Here is a 22656-nt window from a genome sequence, read left to right as displayed (position 1 = left end):
TTCCCAGATCCTAAAAAAATATTAGGCTCAATAGTGAAGTGATTCATCTCAATCACAAGAGTTTTAAATTCACAACAGAGCATTTCAACGAATAGATCACCATTCAAAGAGCCTTAAAGTTCAACAGGATAGCAAAGGGAGAAAAACACTATCTACCTGCAGAAAGAAATTTGCAAATGAGGTTTAAAAATAGGAAGACAGACCGGTGACTCGGCCTCTTTTCTCCCACTTTGAAAAAGCAACGTTGTTTGTGCACGAGGTAAATTCCACATTTAAAGTTTCTTAGTTTTCCTCAACCCAAACAGAACACTTGGTCATTTATTTTTTCTTGATGTACAGTTTATATCTTTCATTTTGCTTTAGGAAACATGTTTGCACTCTAAAAAGTATATCAATTTAACTGCTTTTCATGCATTTTTCTAAGAAAAGCACAATTTTCTGAAATAAAATCAGCGCACCATACAAGTACATATTTCGTATTAGTTAAAACTACATTCTACAACCTGGATATTTTAACTTTAAAACAACGTAAGAAAAAAAAGAAACTTTTCCTGCAATTAACTGTCTTGCTTCTCATAAACGTCGTGCTCTCACAAATACATTTTACCTGACATTGAAAAGGACACTGAAAAAGGAAAATAACTTTTCTAAGTTTTTCAGCTCAAACCATGTTTCAGCTTTGACTAAACTACTCATTGATCTGAACCAGCTAAACTGAAACGTACAAAATATTCTAATTCTCCTGCAGGATGCACTCATTACACAGCAGTACTTGTCACATTGGTAAAGTTTCATTTTGGGTTCTTAACATTAATTTCCTGCTCTTAAGCTATTTTACTGTTCATTAAAGCTTAGTGGCAAATTTTGCTCTCAATCCATGAGAGTATTAATTTAATATTAGGCTTCCTCATATGTCACCATCATTTCAAATCTCTTTTTAAAGATCCTTTTTAGAAAGAAAAGGAACACAAAATATCCAATTAAAGATTAGGGTATTTTGATAAAATGACAGAGGCGTAATATTATCAAACTTCTTCCTCTGTCATAATTTTTTAAAACTGTCTAGAAAATTAAGCATGTTTAGATCTCTGTATCTTGGAAAAAAAAAGATCAAATTATAGCAACACTATTTCAAAATTTAAACTACTTGTAAAACTTAGAATCACTACTATCATTTTATTTTAATTCCATTATTTCATTTAATTATTTTGGATATATGACAGAATTTTTCAGTATAAATGTTATTATTCACAGTAAAATGAGCTGTTCTTTTTAGGAAGGTTATTCGGCACTGCAGTATGTAAAAGAATTTTCTAAATATCTGAATGTAATATATAATATTGTAAATATCTGAATTGTAGCAGAACTACAAAATCAGTAAGGAAACGTGTAGTACTGAAAAATTAATACGATTTCAAGTTGATATGAAAGAGTATACTTAAAATTACAGCCTCTTTATTCCCTTTTACTCTTTTGCACTCCATAGCCAGAAACGTAAGGAAAATAAATGAATAAAAGTTGATTAGAATTACATAGATTTAGAAGTACTATACATACATACATTTAACTCCTTATATTTACCTGACATACTTTTAAGATCTATGCCCCACAATAACAAGTTTATAATGAAAAAAGACACCTCCATCCATAGTATAAATTGTTTATCCCATGTATAAGAAGAGCTAGTTATATCATGAAGCCACCACAACAATAACTTTAGCTTCACCTAGAAACATAAGTCCTAACACGTTATTCTTCACCATTTTTGCTTTATTTTTTGCTTATGATCATCCTCATCCTGACCAAGTATCCATCTAGAAAATCCACGGGAGCTACAAGTCCCCATGCAGCCACTCAGTCAGACTGACTTGGGTCTGATCGTGTTGTTTGTTAGGAGAATTCACTTCCACTGGCTTGGTCTACTTTGCTTAGCTTAAATGAAAGATTTTATAAGCTGCTAAATCAAGAGATTTTATTAGTGCTCTCTTAGGGGATGTTTTCAGATTGGTTGAGTCCACTAACTGGATTGCAAAGCTATTTCCTCGCAGAAGTTGACCAAAGGAATGTAATCCTTCATATTTTATGTAAACTCATATTCTCCTTACAGATAAGACCATGATAATCTCTATTCCCAAGAAGTAAAACTGTATTACCTTGTTAACTTTAGAATTTGACTCCTTCTCCTGTTTTTTTGCATCTTCTTTTCGTTCCTGCTTTTGTGCTGCCGCAGGTTTCTCCTCATCCTCTTCAGGCCGTTTCTTCTCAGATTTCTGATCCCGAGTCTCCACAACTTTTGGGGTAGGCTTGGATATTCTCGGAGATCGCCGTAACGTGCGGCCAATGCTGACCTCTTCTGGTGGCGTTTCTGCCTTTCTCTTCCTACTTGAGATCCTAATTGTTAATTTAATTCCTTCTTTCTGTCTTTCAGAAGTTATTTCCTTATTATCTGTTGCACAGCTTTCCTCTTCAGAAACTAGTTTATATTTAAATTTGCTTTTAGGTACAGGAGATTCCTTTTTACTCTCCGAGGAGTCCTCCAGATTAGAAGCGTGGGCATCATCTAATCCATCTGGCTCTGCCTTGGCAGCTTCAGGCTCTCCCTCTTGCTTTTCAGGGCTGGCTTTTTCTTCTCCCTTGCTCTCCTCAGGGGGAGCAGGTTTAGTATCGGAGCCCTCTGTTTCTAAACCAGACTTCTCTAAAGTAACAGGCGAAGTAGATGCAGGAGGCGTCTCAGCAGCTTTCAGAGAATCAGGCTTCTCCTCAGGCTCGCTTCTGCTTTTCAGAGCCTCCTCATCAGGCAGCGCAGGCTTGGGCAGTTCTGCAGGAGCAGACGCGTTTGTGGCCCTTTCTAGCTTCTCTAAACACTCTTTGGGCGGCGGCAGTCTGTCCTTTTTGATTATCACGGCTAGCTTCTCTTCAGTATTTTTGGCACAGTCTTCAGAGTTTGAAGATTCTTCCACTACCGTTTCAGCAGCTGCATTGTCGAGGGACTCTTTTTCCACAGGACTAGATTCCTCCTTGAAAGGCACTTTCTGATTAGAAAGCTCAGAGACCACAGCCCCTACCTCCTTCACCACAGTTACTGCGTTTTTCTCAACTTCACATGCTTTTATAATTCTGCTAACAGAATTTAGGGAGTCCGAGATCTTTTCACCACTCTTATTACCATTTTTCTCTTTTAACGAGTTGCTGTCTTCCTTTGTAATAACCGAGTGCTCTGACTTATTGTTTTGTATGACACTTGGGGTTATTTTTTCACTGCTAACCTCTCCGTTTACCAGTATTTTCCCATCAGGACACAAAGCAGTAATTGTAGGGACTCTCTTAAAAGTTTCTTCTTCTGGTTTCCCTTCTTCCTTCAAGACGTCCTTCGTTGGAGTAACGCATTTACATAGGGCGCCCTTTATCGGACTGTCATAGTCATCCGTCAGCTTGATCTCTCGCTTTTTAAGGGGTATTTTTGCCTGCTGGTCGTTTTTAAGTTTCTCGCTTTCTTCCACAGACTTCTCCACAATTTCCTGGGGAGTTTTGACATTAACACAAAATTCTAACCTCTCCGGCTCGTGAACAGCTATTTTGTCAGTACAACTTTTTACGTCTTTTAAGTCTTTTGGTTCTATTTTGTTTTCCTTCACTTCTACTTTAACAGGCTTGACATTTTCTTTAAAGGAATCGCTTTCTTCTTTGACAGTTTGCTTTTCTTCATTGTATTCTGTAGGTTTCTCTAATTTTACTATTACTGGCAGTTTTATAATTTCTTTTTCTTCCACCTTCTCATTTTTCATTGTGTTTTCATCTTCTTTGACCACAGGAAGAGGAAGACTTTCCAGTTCCTTGGGCTGTTCCTCCATTTCCTCCTTTTCTTCTTTGATTTTTAATTGATTTTCTGTTGACAGAGAAAAACAACTATGAAACAAAACCAGGGGACCTACAGGATTACAAATAGCATCCATCAAAATGAAGGTGTATCTAAAAAAAACAACAATCCAAGTGCCCCACAAACGAATCTTCTCTCCTGGAATGATTAGGAGGCTGGCTTGTCTAATGTTGTCATTAAACAAGGAGGCTGCCAAATTTTAGCTACAGAATCACAGTTCGGTTTAATTATATACTAAGATAAACCTAAATTTCAGAAGCTATCAGCAGAATTCTACTCTTATCCTCATTTATACGAACATCTCAACTCCTTCAGTAGTATCACAAGACCTTTAGAGAACAGACACATGAATCCTCAGCAGAGAGCATGTGAAGCATCAACTTAGAGAAGTCTCGTTTGAGTTTCTGATTTTTTTCACAAACCAGAACATGGTGTGAGCTTCCATGTTCTTCACGTGAAATTCCACGTTCAATTCAGTTCCCTGTCTGTACAGATTTTTATTTCAAGAAACATCTAACTATTTTTAACAAGAAACAACTGTTTTTAACATTTCAAAGAAAACGGAAAACATTGAACACTGGGGCTGATGGCAAAATCCACCTGGATTCTCCATTCCTAGGCAATAAATACATCTCCTACGTACTGTCAAAATGCACGTGCCAGGTAATATTCTGCATTCACTTCATTTGCCATTTCTCAGACGTGCACAGCAAGTAGCAGCATATACCAGAAAATCCTGCAGAGCTTAAAGAATTAGAACATGCCTGCTTTGCTTAGGCAATTTTGGATCATTAGGGCTTAAAGTACACTTCCAGCATCCAGAAGAAACCATACATTTATTGTGTTGCTCTGTATTTCAGCCTATTACCTATCACTACTAAAGCCACTTAATATCTTGGGGTTTTTATTTTGCCATGCTTTTTGAGCATACGTTTATTGTGTTGCTCTGTATTTCAGCCTATTACTTATTACCACTAAAGCCACTTAATATCTTGGGGTTTTATTTTGCCATGCTTTTTGAGTCAGCTAGGGATAGAACTAATTAGAAAAAGCAAACATGATAGCACTGCATACACTGTAACATTATCTTCTACCACCTGGAAGATGTTATTGCAAACATGTCGTAACTCCAAACAAAAGGATGTTTTTCCTTTCTTCTACCTCACCCCTCTCCCTCCGCGCTAGTGTAATTCTTCTCCAAGATGAGAGCTTCCCAAAGCGGTTAGAAGTACGCGACAGTCGAATTAATTACATTTAAAGAAAACAAGCATTTTACAAAAGAAAAGAGTGGTGAGGAGGAATTTGTACATTTTATCGTGTTTTCAAATGCAAAGCATTGTATCCAAATAAGTCTCAGCAGTTAGCAAAGGAGTGAGAGATGCATCTCAGCACACCAGAAACAGAAATAGTCTGAAGGCTCAAGACTGTTTTTTCCCCCCTCCTAGAGGTGATCACCACTCTGAGCTCTTGTAACATAAAAATAAAAGCTGCCTCTCTGAAGACGTTTGTCTGCAACGGTGTGAGCAGCACGTTTTCTGTCTGTATTCTTCTGTCCTCTCTTCACTTCTCTTTGGATAAACTTTGTTCAACCATTTCTTCCCGTCACCTACTACTTTCTCCCAAACTCCCAACATCAAGAATCTCCAGAACCCCCAAACCTCCCTATACTGAAAAGCAAAAGCAATGGTTGTTTTAAGATCTTGTTGGTTTTTTTTTTTTTTTTTTTTTTTAACTCCCCAGACTGCTTGAAAGGCATTTTGTATGCACAAAATGACTCAGTAGATGCACAAGTTTTCTTAAAAATATTGAAGTCAAACAAGCTAGTAAAAAAAAAATAAATAAAGTTAAGCACTGGTTCAGTTCACTTTATTTTGGAATAATCTAATTTAATGCTATTTGGAAAGCTGCCAAATCAAAATGGGTATGAGTCCTTTGGATAAATTTTCATAGTACCTGTGAAGGGCTTTAATATTTTCCTAGAATTTGAGTACAGACTAATAGGAAAAATTACTAAAGCTTCTCAACTGAAATGATCAAAGCTCTGTGAATACACACTGCACTTACATCGCAGCACATGTAAATAATTTCATTATTGATTACATATATGGGTCTAGTGCCTAGGAGTGATTTTGCAGGCTAATTAGTGTAAGTAGTGACCCAGGTGATGCTGGATGGCTGAGTGTGCAGTAGGACTTTGGGACTTATCCCAAAGTGGGGTCATTTATTAAAATGTTTTCAAATGGCTTCTCTGGAATTCAATTTAAAGTAAAATCATATTTGAAGTAGAGATCTCAATTAAACGATTTAAGTTGGCTTGACTGATTTTTAGTGAGGCAAAGACAAGCTCAGTACTTTGCAGAATTAATTCTGCAGTAACAGTAACTATACAGATTGTGCTGTCACTTATATGCAAAGGTAGATACTGGAAACGTTTTAGAGACACAATTCTGGAGTTTGTCCCAGTTTACTGCAATTTCTACCCTAGCCTTTAAATATTTTCAAAACAAAACCAAATATTTATCTAAATGTTGCATTTATTTCTTCTGTTCTACAGCGTTTGCAAAGAATGGGAATGAGATAGCAAGTGTTCATCTTTGGTACTCAGAACAAAGACAGGTCTGTGCCAATTCTGTATATCTAATTAAACAGATGTGAAGAAACATACTAACGCGCTGGAATCCTTAAACCTTGTTTCTGATTGAGCAAGTCTTTTCCTGTAGTTTAACAAAACGTTAACACCAAGTAGTAACTGGTGTAAAATTACTTGGGATAACAAGCTTTTAGTTTTTCATAACCTTTAAAAGATCAGATTTTTGTAACAAAATATTTCAGGCTAACCGATCGTTAGTAAAACCAATGCACAAACCACCAAGTCAAGCAAGATATTAAATATGTGCAATGACATGATAATAAGGAAGGAAAAAAGGTTATTTGCTGGTAAAAACGATGTGGTGGAGGCAGCTAAAGACCACTTCATGTAGAAATATTTTAGTATTTCAAATTGATTCAACTTAAGCTCATGTCTTCTTGAAAAATCGTGTAGATTGTGAAATAATTGAGGAAAAAGCCTTTTTTTTTGATTCAAACTTAAAAGTAAAAATAAACAACATACACAATACTGTATTGACTTCAATCATGGCATTGCACAAACAGATTTTTTTCTTTTTGAAATTTTAATGTAATTAGAACAGGAAAAGCTGGGCAACAGTTTGATGCTCCACAAAAGCATACAATGACAAGTATTTACAACACTATACAAAATGTACAGCATAAATAAAATTACTTGGAAAACAATTTATACACATCTCTCGCTTTATAAATAACTCTTGAGCCTAAATACGCACTAAAAAAGTTCAGTAATATTTATCAAAGTATTCAATATTTACTTGATTTACTATGAACAGAAACATTTTTTTTAAAAAAGGTCCTAATCTAAAACAGTAACTTTTGAGCAAGTTGAAAATTCTGACACTGCCACAGCACAGCATTTAAAATTTGAGAAAAGGCAGAAAACCTTGTGTAGCTGCTTCTTCACCCTTTTTGGTGTCTTCATCTTCTATGCTTGGGCTTTCACGTGATGAATTCTCCTGCTGAGAATTGTTGTTTTTCAAGAGGGCAGGATCAATTTGTGCTTTCAAGAGCTCAAGGGTCTCTGCAAGCTCATTTCGGTTTCTAGATGACGGAAGAAAAAAACATATTGTCTGATAAGCCACTTACTCACTCACCCCAAAGGGATTCATTAAAAATAAACAAACACCATCTGCTTAAATGAACGCTGCCCTGAAAACCTTCCACACAAGCACAGCGAAATGCCTGTCCTACCAGCGACTGCAATTTTGCATTCGGAAACTTTCCAATTTATCCATACCAAAATAAAACTACTTTGTTTTTTTTTGGAAGGACTTTATCTGTCCCAACTCAAGTCCTTTTGGCCCGGATCCAAGCCGCTACTATTTGTTATTCTTTCATTCATCCTCCTCTTACGATCCTCACTGGTTTTTCTTTGCCATTTCTTCTTTAACTCAGCAGAGAGGAAGCTGTAAGCTTTCTGCCTGTGCAGCAGAAGGGCAACCACATCATTCAAGTGAAATTTTCAAAGCCATTAAATAATTTAGATACTTTTTAAAACAGCCCATCCTAAATACACTCAGGAAACAATGCGAAGATGTCTACAAAACTCCAGCTACTATGACAGTGAGAAAATACTTGTGTATCTGTCTGTGTGTGTGTGAATCTCAGTGAACTTTAACTCCTTATTTAAACCGACCATCTAACTAGAAAAAACAAAGCCTTAATAGATAATGAATTTGAGCGATCATTAAACACACTCATTGTTTTCATAACAGACTAGAATAATAAGACTCATTTTCTTTTTCAAAATCAACATTCAACGAGTTAATTACACTAATAAAAGGAAGACTGGAAGTGCAACAATCCTGACACGTAGAATCTCACAGGTTTAGAAGCATTTCAGGTTTCATAATGCATTTCTGTGTTTTTCTGCTCTAAGTGTGTCAGAATTTTCCCAGCAGAAGCCTGATTTCCTCTGCTTTTGGCATTGACCTCTGGAGTCCTTAATGTGGGAAGAAGATAAACTCTGCTCAGCTCTTGGCTGGCTTGTTTAGATACTTCACTGTGTGCACCCACAACAGCTGTCTAAATTTCATTGGTGGTGAGGCTTATCACTTTATGGCCCACTGACAGTGATTTAAACCATTCTGTGTGACTGCCCTGGTTACTAAGGTTACTAAGGTTATGGATATGTGAACAAGCTATGGATATAGAAGTTAAAATTTACAAACAGAAAAATAAAAAGTTAAATAACGTATATTATTTTTAAGATCTATTTCTGCATCTCTATGCACTTTTTAGTCAGAGTTGATTCTGTTGAGCCCAGTTTTAAATCCACTTGGAACTAATCAGCTGAAAAAAAAGTAAGTTTGCACGAAGATAAATTAAAAATGGCTAACTGGTAGATATGAAAAAACACACACAAATAAAATTAATTATTTTTTCATTAAGAAAGACCCCCTATATACTTTGCATCAAGTAGGAAAGTGAAAGAAAAAAGTATGTAACACGAATCACAAAGGAAGATGACTAAAATGTTATCAGATCAATTTGCAGCAGCTGAGACCCAGGGGCACCGAGTCATTTACATGTCAGCCTGCATCTTCATCACATACCTCATCTTCAGTGATCTATGAGCTGAATTCTACTCCAGGAAGGGTTTAGTACCTATCCGGATTGCCAACAATGCTTTTAGCTTCATGAAGTTAAAATTGCAGCGTAATTCTCATTAGAACAAAACTGTCCACCTGCAATTGACTTAATAGGGCAGAAGTTAAAGAAGCAACAGTGCCCCCTCCATCTCCTAAGGCCCTCAGCATGCCAGGAAGCAATATGGAGCTACTGTCCTCAAGGCAGCCTTCTCTTGGTTCCTCTTCCATACATCCTCTATAGCTTGATTGAGCATAAAACTCATAAGCTATTACCCACAGATCAGTGAGCCATTTCTGTACAGATTTTTGTACTCAATCATACATGATTTAGTACATGAAGGCAGAAAATCTGGCTGTTATGAGTCTTCTCCGTGAGAAATGGAGAGTTATTGAAATAAATTTCCGAACCCAGTCAACAACGACAAAATATGGGGGAAAAAAAAGGGGGAGAAAAAAAGGAATACCTAACAATGCACTTCCATGTGGATCCATCCTGGTCATCCTGTTCTTCTATGTACATCCTGACATTATGCTCTTGATCTAGCTGATACCAATACATCAGTCCATCCTTGTCTCGACCAATGGGCTGAAGACGCATGGCATCAGCATCCTCCTCGTTAATTATATTTTTAAACTTTAGATTGTCATCAAACTGACATTCACAGAGATACTGGAAACATGAGAAAGTAGAAAGACTGTTAAAACATCAAAAAATGAAGAGAAATAATGTATGAAAGTCTGAGTACGAGAGGTATGCAATCAAAGCATTTCTGTTTGGGCCTGTCCCACTACAACGAACAGCTCGCCTGGCACAAGATCAGCTCCACATTCAATATATCCAGTTAAGGTTCCATCAAGCTAAATTTGCAAGGTGCTTCAGTGAGTTGAGAAAGCCAAATCTCCAGGATATTCAAGCAAGTGAGGAAAAAAGACATTTAGAAACTTAGTTGAACGCGTACCTTCAGAATCCCCAGCTTGCACTCCACACTCATTTCTATGTATCCTTTTTTTTCCATCTCCCAAGCCCAAGTGCTGTTGAATTCTTGGCATATCTGTCACAAACAAAATATTAAGATTGGGAGGGTTAGCAGATAAAAGTAACCTTTAAAGTTTAATATTAATAATACAAAAAAAAATTACGCATGATCTCTTCAGGACTGCAAGTCAAAAAACCCGGCACAAAAATAAAACTGGGATAGGTCAGCAGGCACTGACAAATCTCCGTGGAAAAACATATCATTATGGCCCTGACCACTACTAATTTCTCTAAACCTCTTAAATTAGGCAGCACAGCCCTGAACTGGGAAGTTATTCTCATCTTTGCAGTGCAAAATCTTCCATTTTTCTCTGACCTGTCTATTTAGAATATAAATTCTCCTGAGTGGATATGGTTTCTTAGTACGTCTTTACAGCACTTACCACATAAGCTGCCAGGCTCTCTTGGGACCTACGTGTCCTACAACTGCACTGCAGATTATAAATGGAACTGATATTCACTCCACATTGTGCAATTATTGGGTGTAAGTATCTTGAGCTCCAAGCCATTTAATAAATATTTTAAAATATTGTAAGTATAGCCAACCTCAATTTACTAAAAAGCAAATAAATTCAGTGCCACCAACGTGGACAAAGCCCAGAATGTGAAAAAAGCAGCAGGAGAGGACGAACAGACTGAATCAGGGGGATGTTCCAGTAATAACAGTGCAGAAGGACTTCCCTCTCCTCCCTGAACATGTCAGGCATGCTTAAGACAACTCTCGTGGAAAGAGAGGCGTCACAAGCAAAAATCCAGCAGCTGCTATCAGTCGAAGACACAGCAGGGGGATCTCCAGCCGGCGAGGCTGCTCTGGTGCGAATATCCATCGGAAGGAGGCGAGAGCTAACCACGGCTACGTCTCCAGGTGAGAAGATTTCGCAGGGCCCCTGCTGAATGCCGACTGTCCACATTAGTACACGAGGTACTTCTGCGCTCCGGTCTGCGAGGAACCACAACCCTGATGGACATCCTCAAAGAAAAACAGCAGCAAAAATAACCCTAAATTTCACCCACCGCAAGTGCTGTAAATGTGGGATGCAGCCAAGCAAGGTGGTGGTGTGCCTCCCGTCCCTACCACTGACACCAGTTGTTAAGTGACCCAAGCGTAAGCTAGTTAAGGCAGACAAAACAGCAGAAAACTCTTTCTCCTTTTTAATTTGGAGAGTTGCTTTTCTGCTGGCTGCGGTGCCTAAACCGGCTCACTCCGGGGTCAGCGGAGGTAAGGTTCAGGGCTGCCCAGGAAAGGAAGATCTGGGGCAACAGCTTGCAATTAGATTGGCTCAGCCACACCATAAAGCGTCCTCTGACTCTGCAACCTCCAGGGAATGGTGAAGGCGGTGCTCTGATGACAGTAATTCTGCTGAGGAGCAGTTTTCCCTGCTCTGAGGCTGAGGGACGTTACGCAGGTACCTCTCTGGCACAGAGCTGACAGTCACAAAATGAGGTTCCTCTGCTTTCTCTCTCATTTTCTATACTGTAACGTGAAGAACGCTGGGAAACTGTATGTCAACCCCCTCGCTGAGGGCACGTGCCAGTCACTGTTCATTGCTCGCTCATTAAGTATGAAAGCAATAATGAGAAGTTCCGTGTGCTTCGGAAGCGAATGACTGTGAAAGCAACAACTCAAGAGACATAAGGGCCGATGAGGCATCTGCTCAGACTGAAGCGACTACATCTTGACAATTAAAAAGCAGATGATCATGCTTTCTCCTGACAAGTGCTGTCACAGCCCTGAACTATTGATCTCATGGATTCAGACTCCGCTGCAACGTTGGTCTCTGCCTTCACAGAGGAGACATTTCGCACCGATCAAACTCCTGCTGCTTGGGGGAACGGCTGCTTTCGGCAGGCTACAGACAGGCCGGTACCTTCCCACCCTGTAAAAGAGGCGTTGAAACACATCTCTCTCAAGTATTTCCCAAGCAGCTACGATGGCACCCTACACTTACTATTACCACGCTCCACACGTTCCCTTTAAACAACGAAAACAGGAAGGTGAAAGACACAGCAGGGGGGTCTGCTTGGGTGGGACTACAGACACCTGAATTCTAACAAGCGGGGCAGAAAGGACAGGGCGCTCAGATACGTGCCCATTTCGGGGCTGAAGGTTGCGGACGGACCAGTCCAGAGAAATCTTATCTGTATAAAAATGTAAAATACGTCTGACAATAGTCAAGTCGAGCATCTGGGCAGGAGGCAGCGCAGTCTGAATTGAGTCAACTACATGTTTCTCAAAAGCTGGACAGTTCCTCTTAGTTGCTAAAATGTGTAGGACAGGCCATTCCTTCACCTGAGCCGTACACGACCACGTACGTTCTTTGTGCAGGAGAAATTTGGATTCCTGGAGCCCTACGGCCATTTTCTCCCCAAAAGACTGGTGTGTACGCTGGGGAGCCAGCTCGGGTGGTTCACCCGAATTTGAACTTCCTCCACTTAAAAATTTCCTCCTGAACAGGAAAAGAAAATGGCCACGACCAGAATGTGTCATCCGAACTTTGCTTTAGCAAAGCAACGCTATTAGTAGTGTCTAAAGAGGAAAAAAACAGGTCAACAGTGCCTTTTAAAGCAAGTCAAAGACGTCAAACAACGCTGCAGATGAAGAATATGAAGAATGCTCTCAGTGGTTCTACACTTTTTCCATTTTTCCTGCTTTTTGTGGCATTTCCCGGTGTTGTTGGTTGTTTCTCTAACCTAATTATACCTTTTAGAATGGGGACAGTATTAGCACACCTTTCTAATTAGTTATATTCAAATTCCTTTGTTCTCGAGACTTCTTTGAACCGCTGGCTAGAATAAATATCAAGTTAGCTGTGGAGACTGCTAAATGAAATAGAAGTTATTACTGATTATTGGCTTTAACAGGGGTAGGTGGGACGGTTTCCTTATCACTCTCCCATCCTTGCTGAGGGAAGATTTTCCAGACTATTCCCTAATAAACTCGTTTTTTTCCCTCTTTCTGCTTGCCACACAACTGCTTCAGTGGGATTTGCCCGCTCTCTAGTCAGAGTGAGGTTTTCTCAGCTCGCTGCCACGGCCTTTGGGTATATTAACGAATTTCATACAATTCAGTAACCATGGTGCTTGGTAATACACGAATACACGACAGTTGCATAAGTTATGTTATTATTGCAAAAACATCAGCATAAACACTTGACAGCTGGTGAAGAGGTAAGATTTCGCCTCGGGCCCTTCGGCAGGCTGTTCCCTGACACGCTCCCAGTCCGATATACATCATCATCTGAAGACTACACAAACCTGGGGGCAAATTCCTGCCTCTCTAAAGTTGGCAGATAGCACTTAGCGGGGCAAACCGTAACTGGAGCTGCTAAGTGCCTTTATTTGTTTTGCTGCTATTACCCTAATACTGTATTTCTAAGTAAGATGCAGTCCTGGCTGTGCAGACAATACCAAGCCTACGTTTCTGTGAACTAAAAGGCTCACGGAGCAAGGTCTCTAGAGGAGAAATGCCAATCTATTTGAGTATTTGTATATTTTTATTTTCTGAAGCAGTATAAATTCTTTAAACTAAGAACCATTTGCATGAAAGGTGCCAACAGAGGCACAGCCACAATCAATATTCCTGTATAAAATTAAGTAAAACAACAGGATGCTCCATTTTTACTACGGCATAACTACGTTTTCATCTTAGCTCTACCCCTCCGAGCATGCTGACGTAAACCACTGCAATATTTTCATTTATTAGCACACGGTACATGAGCTCCATATAGCTGGCCCTGTATGACTACCAACCAAACCATGCTAATTCAATCGTCACCAAACAACTGATGTTAAAACGAAGAGTTACTACATTAACCTTCCGCTCAAGTGAGCCTGGTTGCAGGCTACTGAATCTCTTTTACACCCAGAAGATAATGTCTATTTTCAGAGCTTTTTCTACAAGCCCAGGCAGACTGAAAGTTAAGCTGGGATCTTACGCAACCGAAGTCTGGGCACGCACGTCGATGCTGGCCGCAAGGCAGCCCAAGGCTCGGTGTAATTCATACCAGGGCTTGCTGACACAACAGCTCATCGTAACCATGTTGCAGCAGCACAGAAGAAGACAACATGCATATTGTACCTTGATCAAATATTTTTCCCATCTGTCTGCTGTGACAGACTTCCCAATCTTTCTCATCAGTTTCAAGTGAAGCTCCACCAATTCTTTTGGAACTGCAGTATTGAGAGAGAGAGAGAGAAAAAAAAAGACGTTATAAAGACTCGTGCAAATAAAACTTCAATGCTAAACGCTGAAAAACTGTGATAAATTGAGAAATTTTAACAGAACATAGTAACCTGAAGTCTGAGTAAGAGCAGCCCAGCAACTAAAAAAAAAACAGAGCAAGGTTAAATTAATTGCATGGGTCTTTTGCTTAATTTACATTTACGATGACCATTGCCCTTCCTGTGCCCTCGCTTGAACTCGAGGAAGCACACCTCGATGATAAATACTTAAAAACTCGGCAGCATTAAAATAGAAACCGCACAGGAACTACGCCAGTCACAGCCCTGCAGAAATAACACTTCGTTACTGCGAGCAGCACACCTGCAGCTGCCTCCACGACTCCAAAAGGTGCCTTCTGCACCGTGCCTGGAATACCACCGAATCCAAACTATTTTTGGCTGGCTGCACGGCCTGGGAGATGTTCTAGAAGCGTGGTCCTCGCGGATGTAGCCTCGCTGCCTACTCATTCTCTCGCACTCTCGTGGCATCGACGGTCCCAACTTGGCACGCTCGGAGCTCCCTGCACACACCTCGGGTGCGACTTCAGCATCTCCTCTCAGCTCCCAGCTGGGATTTATAAATCAAGCTGGCACCACCAAGTGGCAAATTTGCAGAACGTCAGTTTTAGAAGCGAGAGTATCATCGCCTTTTGAAACTAATTAAATGGTAATTATTAATGCAACTACACACAACTAATGAAACGAGCTGTCTCATTTATATTTTATTGAAAAATATTAAAGAACTTTTTTTAGTATTTTTGCTTACACGCTGCTTGCATACAACTTTATTTTTTGAAAGCATTTTCATTCCTCTACACACACACAAAGTTAAAAACAAGAAGTCTTACAATCATAATTTATTATTATGGTTTTTCTGCTGCTCTGGTAACATTACTTGGCACATGATAAACAGCTGGGACACTAAACGCATTTGTTCTGGACGAGGCATTACTAGATAGGATTTCTTTTACAGGTCTATAAAGTGGTTGAGTCTCTTTGTGAATCTTTTCAATATTTAACTTGATTTCGCTCTCCTGATGCTTGTCCTTCGATCCGATGCCTCTATTTCCAGGTGCACACGAGTTGGTAAAAGCCAGTCTGATGAAGATGCTTGCATTGTTTCTGAAGATGACCACAGCTCCTGGTTTGCAGCCAGCAAGTTAATGCACAGCCACAGTCCCTCCTTAAACCCAGAATGCACCAGCCTGGTAGCTAAAGAGAGACCTTTAAATGCAGATAATTCTCAATTGACTCCGACCCAGCCCTCACTTTTTCTTTGATTCGTGTTGTTTCCATTACTGTTGCGTGCTGAAGAAACCTCACACGTCTCCTCCTCGGCTCTCCTGAAAATGGATGCGTTTCACAACTCCAACCCGCCACAAGGAACGAGAGCAAAGGTCTCAGCCCTGCTAGGTGCCGAGCACTTGGCACCGCCAAAACGAAGCCCAGAGCACTTTATACACACGAGCAGTTCTATCAAAGCCAGCTCACACAATTTAACCTCAGCTTGTGTTTGTGTAATGTGGAGCTGAGCCAGAGTATTCAAAACCTCGCTGGATCAAAGCTTTTGTTCTGCATTTTCCTTTTTTAAATCTTTTTTTTATAGGTACATACTGATTGGAATCACGGTTTGAAGACGCACGGACGATTTGTTCCAAACCGCCGAATTCCCAGGCACCAAACTATCTTTGCTGGAGCGCTGCTCTTTGAAGAAACGGAGAATGTTAAAAATCCAAACACTGGGAAGCAATTTTGCACACCCACCCTTGGTCAGCACTTACAGGGACGTGTTGGCAGCCACTGAAACCCCACTTGTTTTCTGAGGCTTGAGCATTTCGGGTCTTGCATTTCTGGGATCTTGGTGACGTATTGACACGGTTATTTTCACAAAAACTTCGCAAACATTCCTGATCCTTTTTCACTTATTTATTACCCTTTCAAAACGTTCTTCACACGACCAGGTGTCTCGGCTAGCTTTTTGCCCGCTCCCTGGTGAGCCCTACAAGGAACTGTGTTACACAGGAGCCCAGGAACGAGGTGGGAGCTTGGGAGAAGAAAACCAAGGTCCAGTTTGTAGGCAGAAACTGTAAATACCGTACAGATCCCACGCTGCAGCATACCCCTGGCTCGCAGACGGATAGCAGCTCAGCGAGGAGGTGGAAGGAAGGCTGAAGAGTGGTGGAAAATCCGTCCCTTGCTGGAACACCTCGCTGACAAGGGGAAGAAGGGCATCAGAAAACGAGATGAATATTTCGGTCATCTCAGAAACGCAATGAACCCGCTGATATTTAAAATAATGAACACTGCCAAACTTTTATGAAGCTTTGGTTTCTCTGGCAAGCGATCTATTGTACCACGCTCGAACCACGAGGCCCACTTTCACAGAATACACTTAGATGGCGGAGAAGACTTCGGGCCAATAAAAAAATGGAAACGGTGCTATTTTAAAACAAAAACAGCTTATTTTTAGGAAACTAGTAAAAATCAAGCCGTGGCCATCTGCTAGATACTCAGAAACACAGACTTTTGATGGGAAGGAGCCGTGAGTCAGGACGAATGAGTCACGGCACACGGAATTATAGGGCTTTGGGTGCACTTTAGGGGATTTCGTTAAGTCCTGAGTTTTCCTGGAGGGCAAGCCCTTGTCTGGGCATCGGGCAGTAATATCCTTTCAATACTTTTCTATCTACTCCAGCGTTTCAGGGAATGTCCCATACATCAGTCCCACATTCCCAGTAAATTCGGAAAAGACAAAAAATGGAAATGGAAGAGAAGAAGTAGGAACACGTGCAAATCCCATCCCGCGGTTAGAAAAGCCTCAATTTCCAGCACCTGCACAGCCACGGAGCAAAGCCCTGGTTGTGGCTACCCATTAACACCTTCCCGTGTAACCGTAAACTTGGTTGACCTCAACTTCTCTTCCCTGCCAAAACGAACACGCTCCCAGCTCGACACGCTCCCAAACAACAGCAGAGGAAAGACAGGAGGAAAATGGAAAAAAAGCGCTGGGTGTGGAGGGACGATGGAATTTGTTATCGTGAAAACGATTACAAATAAAAGTGTCAGATCCAGGGCATGAAGAGGGAGATGAGGAGGAAGGGAGAAGCACGCTGAAGCCCGTGCACTGCGGGGAGTAACATTTTGGGATGCAAAGAGTGCCGGCAGCTTGCATGCCCTGCGAACACAAACAGGTCCTCCCAGTTATACCAGTAAAACCTTTTTTCCGTGCTAACTTGCTTTGGCAAGCGGAAGGAAAAAAAAAAAAAAGTGCCTCTGAAGATAATACAGGGCAAGTATTTCCATTAACCGCCGGCTCGTTTTGTCTTTCTCCCTTGACCGTAGTGACCTCCGCTCGGTGGCTTCACCATCAAAGCGAGCCACGCTAAGCGGGTGGATGGTGGAGATCAAGGGGATCTTTAGGGACATCCCACCTCCCCTTCTCATCCACTCACCGCCTACCGCCCTACAAACCTGGCTACCAGCACCCCGTGGTAGGAGTTTCACGGCAAGGAAATGCCAGACAGTTTCCATCACCTTCAGCCTCCCCTTCCTCTGGCTGGAGGGATCAGCACCGGAGCGCCCACAGGACAAGCGACCACGTTTTTATCTTCTTCGTTCTTCTCTTTTTGTTGTGTACCAAACTGAAGGGCTGTGGGCAGTCCGAGGCAGCAAACACCTTGTCTTCCAGACTGGTTTAACCCACAGATAACTTCATTAAATGGCTAGCCAAATATTTAGGAAGAGAAAGAGGTGAGGATCTTCTGCAGCAGCTCACGCCAAGGTAAACGTTCCTCTCTGGGAACTGCTTAACTTGTCTCTCACCTCAACCCTTCGAAGAAAAACGGGACATCCCTATAGTGGGGATGTGTTAGCACCAAGTTCACGGACCAGAGGGGAAAACGGTGGTGTTGGTACGAACGTGGCACGCTAAAGAACTGGAAGGACACAGCCTCTGCTATGAACCAGGCAAGAAGTTACAGCAGACCCCTGAAAAATAACCACGATAAGGAGATTCAAGCAGAATGTTGGGCTCCCTTCACATTCAGGCTTGGCATAAAGATGTGTATTTGATGTCTATACAGTTTCCTAACGCAAAAAGCAGCAGTTTCTGTTCCGAAGGGCAACCTAAATATCTTCCAGCTGATTCACTTGATGAGTATATCCAGCCTACCTCCAAGCTGCCTGCCCATAAAAACGACACAGAGGAAAGGGGGGGGGAAACGCAACCACTCTGCCTCCTGAGCAGAAGCAAAAGAGCAATCAAAGAAGCTGTAATTAAACTGAAAACGCAACCAGACAGAGCGAGTCACCAAGTAGCTTTTTTATATCCTGTTCCTAGAAAGATTTTGGCAGGCACGAAAAACAAACAAACCGCGCTCCCGTTTAAATGACTTCGTTAGCCTAGCGAAGGGCTCCGAGATCTGGATGCTCAGCAGCTCGATCGCTTTTGATATAAATATCAAGCACCACCTCTCATCTGTACAAACACCCCCCAAGAAGCCTGCTTTCCTGGGCCGTTCAGAGCCCCCGTCCATCCCAAACACGGATCCCAGCCTCTTCCAGTGCTGCTCGCAGGTGAATCGTGACCAAGGGGGCCCTGCTTTGGACCACAAAAGCCTTTCCCCCTGCTTCTTTTACTGAGTTGTGCCACCAGCCTAAAGGACCTCGCTGTCCTAGCTGCAACCAGGACGTGACCTTCAAATTCACCTTGACTTTTAGCTGTGAGATTTTCAAACACTTGGAATTTACGACCCATTTCTCCGATTTGTTACTAGGCTCCCCTCCCTTACTGCCTGCAAATCCATCCTGTGATCGTGCCTGTGCTCCCAATGCCCGTGCTGCCACCCGTCACCTCCTCTCCGTACACCAAGAATCCCCGTTTGCTTCATCATCAGCGTGGCTCTGGAAGCTGGAGGTGCAGAAGAGGACTCGGCGTTCACCAAACAGCTGGAACCACCAGAGATTGTACCAATCCAAACTAAATCCCTGCAAGAAACTTCAGCTTTTTCAGCAGCCCTTTAGCAGCAGCCCTTTAGCTTTTAGCTAGCTAGCTAGTTTAGTTTTTCACCTGAACCAGCCCCCTCTGTTTCTTTCTCTGGCTACCAAGTCCCCGGCGGTGATTTTGTTTTTTAAATCTAATGCATTAAGCAACAGCAGGAAAGAAAAAAAAATGTAAGAAAATCAAGACAGACAGACTAAAATGTAAGATTTAGAAAGAAAAGCATATTGCACTAGGCGAGGAAAATGAAATGGAGGTAGAAAAAAAAGAGAAATGACTTTGAAAACAATGCAGGAAAAAAATAGCACACGGTCTATTTTAGAAACTGGAAATAGCCCAGGGAAAAAAAAAGACAGCAAATAAAAGCCCCGTTTACTGCCTCAAAAATGTACTGAATAAGAAGTGGGCCCAAATCCACAAACTCCAGATACACGAAGAGAGAACGAGAAAAATCAGAGCAGAGCAGCAACGTGCAAACAAGCAGAGGGCACTCAAAAACAGGGACGGAAAGCCATGTGAAATCGTCACAGATTGCTGTTGTTCCACGGTAAATCACTTCCCATGACCACATCACGCACTTCAACTATTTCAAATCAAGACCACTTGACTTGCTGATTAACTATCAGCAAGTCAGAGGCAAGCACTTGACTCTCCGAAGCTGCTGGGCCCACAGCCTGTAACCGCGAAGACCCAGCAGCTTTCATTCTGGCGGGGAAAAATCAGCAACCGAGATCCTCAAGGATGCCTCTGGGAGCCTCTTCCCTGCCGAGTCTCTAAGACATGAGTGATAACTATCCAAGACTTTCAGACTGCGAGCAGGAAAGCCTCCTCATTTCCCTCTTTAGCACTCAATACCTCCCAAATACAGAGCATCTGTGATGAAGGTGAAAGGCAAACGGGCACAGTGCGCGTGCTGTGCCCATGACCCACACGGAACCAGCCACAGACACCCGCTGTCGTGCCTCTGTTAGGCGTCTGTGTGGCTTATGGAGTTAGGAAGCAGCAGAGAACTTCACAGCGGGTTGGTGAGCCGGGATTCTTGAGCTCTACAACAGGAGATGCTGAAGAGGCAGGCAGCTGGAAACAGGACCCGGCTCTGGAGAGGTGAGCAGCAAAACGGAGATCTCAGGTGGGATGAGGCGTCTGCTGGCTGTTACAGTAATGGAAGAAGCACTCGCCAAAAAGGAATCAAACACCAAAAAGGAAGCAAGCGAAACAAGTGAGGATGGCAACACTTGCCTCTTGCACCAGCACTAAGTAGTTCCATAAGCATTCAAGAAATGGTGAAGCTGAATTCAATGCCTCCTTTCAGAAGGTTAAAAATTACCACTCGCTCCTCAGAGGGTGTCCCAGCCACAAAGCAAAGAGCAAGAAAAGAAACGCAAGATCCAGGGGCCAAAGCAAGGACAAGAAAAGGAAACATGACTCTCGTTTGAGTGAAAAAGGAGCCTGAGTTTTAGATCTTACTCCTAGCTCCCAGAATTTCTTAGGTATTTGCCGTTAAAAACTAGGAAAGGGGAGCAGCACAGCAGCAGGACTCATCCAAGCAAAGGCAGATATTTACACCTGAGCGAGTTGCAGACAATCCATCGAGAGCCCCCGGCCAGAAACACGCTTCTAGAGGCAGCTCATCCTAAAGCACGCGTCTGAAAGAGGTCGGCGTGACCGCGGTCAATAAATACAGTAGGATTAATTCTGCTGTGGAGTTTCTGGCAAGCTTTTCGGTGAAAACCAAGGTACGTAAGGTCTTGGGGATGGACACAGGGGTGTCAGCAGCTCCTGCGGGTTACAGCTCATCCTTAAACAGCCCCCGAACTCTTACACTGCCCTTCAGACACAGAATTAGCATTGCAAACCCAGCCTTGGTTCACAAGTTTGTCCGTGCACAGACATTTCTGGCAGACAAAATCAGTTCTTCAAGCATGGCAGCGTTTAACTTAGAGAGAAAGAGCACATACCCTCTTATACTAAAACTAAATCAGTAGCCCCAGTGCAGCGAAACAAGTGAAGATCAAGATTAAACACAACACAGAACTGCACATTTAGGAGTTAAGAAGGCTTCAGCTTCATTTAGAGTCCTCTTTATTCACGTAACAAATGAAATGAGCTTCTTTAACAGTGCTCTGTTGGAGGATAAGCTGAATGCAAGGTCATTTTTCAGTCCATTATATGAAAACAAGGACAAATTTAAATGCTTTTTAATTCCCCACTTTGTTTAGTTACTCAAAACATCGCTCTGGTGTTGGTTTTGCTGAATTTCTCAGGTGCCGAGCTGAGAGTTTTCTTCAGCATTGACAGAAGAAGGATGTTGATGACCCTCTAAAACCACTTTCTCCTAAATCTCTCACTTGAATAAAAAGGCAATATTAAGATGGGCAGAGCAGGATAAATAAAATCACTTCTCTACAACAAGTTTCATTACCCAGGTTGGGTTATCATTCCTCAGCCTTCAATGGAAAAAATATACAACAAAGTATTGTGGGTTTTTAATCTTTTTTTTTTTTTGATTTTTTTTTTCATATATCAGATGAACTCTACCGGGAAGATATTTCTGCCCTTTTTGGGGTTCGACTTTTCAGAGAGCATGGTTTTTTCTCCAGTCATTGTGCGGAGACTTCACCCAAGTCCCATTTAAACACCTTTAGGCTTCATTTTCTTGCATCGCATTTGCTGTCAAGCCTAGCAGTTAGCCAGAAACCTTGCACCATTTCATTTAACAGTAACTTTACGGAGCGACGCTAACAGGTGAATTGTTTCTTGGCGGTTTCTCTGTAACTGTCAAATATTGCAGATAACCACTTCTAGAAAACTCAGTCTTGCGAACTTAGGTCCTGTAATACAAGAAATGTTTTTAGTTTACTGGACCCTAAAGAAATACAGGAATATAACCGTGCCATAAAGACGTACATTCGATGTTTTGCAAAAGATTTTGATGAATTTGCGTAGGAAACTTGAGTGTTATTCAGTAAGCATTTGGTTCTTTACAAATCGGAGCATTGTGTGAGCCCAAGATTTAAGGATCAGCACGAGCAAACTTTGAAGATGAAGCCAACACAAGTCATTCTGCGGCACGGAGCACACTTCCCTCTCAGCAAGGACCTGTACGTTTGGTCTGCTCCAAGGTAATATCACTTCATCACCATACCTTAACAGCGGTTCGAGTGAAGATTTAAAATATTTTAAAGAAATACCTGAGACTCAGAAAGAGACGCGCCGCATTTCAGAGGCTGATGAGGATGCCTCCGACTGTCACACAGCTGGATGAAGTAATTCTAAGACGAACTCACAAGCACAAAGTTTA

The 22656-nt window shown here is 41.6% G+C and overlaps 1 protein-coding gene across 1 annotated transcript in view; it reads right to left on the bottom strand.

The window, feature by feature from the left end:
• RSF1 (remodeling and spacing factor 1) overlaps positions 1-22656 on the bottom strand; it is a 61435-nt gene that overhangs the window by 26781 nt on the left and 11998 nt on the right. Inside the window, exons 2-6 of the mRNA XM_083816430.1 lie at positions 14214-14305; positions 10059-10151; positions 9564-9769; positions 7392-7549; positions 2154-3886 (exon numbers count right to left, since the gene is read on the bottom strand). Of these exons, the coding sequence (XP_083672556.1) occupies positions 2154-3886; positions 7392-7549; positions 9564-9769; positions 10059-10151; positions 14214-14305 (2282 nt within the window). The remainder of the gene's footprint in view (positions 1-2153; positions 3887-7391; positions 7550-9563; positions 9770-10058; positions 10152-14213; positions 14306-22656) is intronic.

The sequence above is a fragment of the Anser anser genome (assembly GCF_964211835.1).
Source record: "Anser anser genome assembly, chromosome: 1".
Taxonomy (NCBI): Eukaryota; Metazoa; Chordata; class Aves; order Anseriformes; family Anatidae; genus Anser; species Anser anser.
Note: the sequence above shows the minus strand (reverse complement) of the source record. Positions and strands in the feature narration are given on the sequence as shown.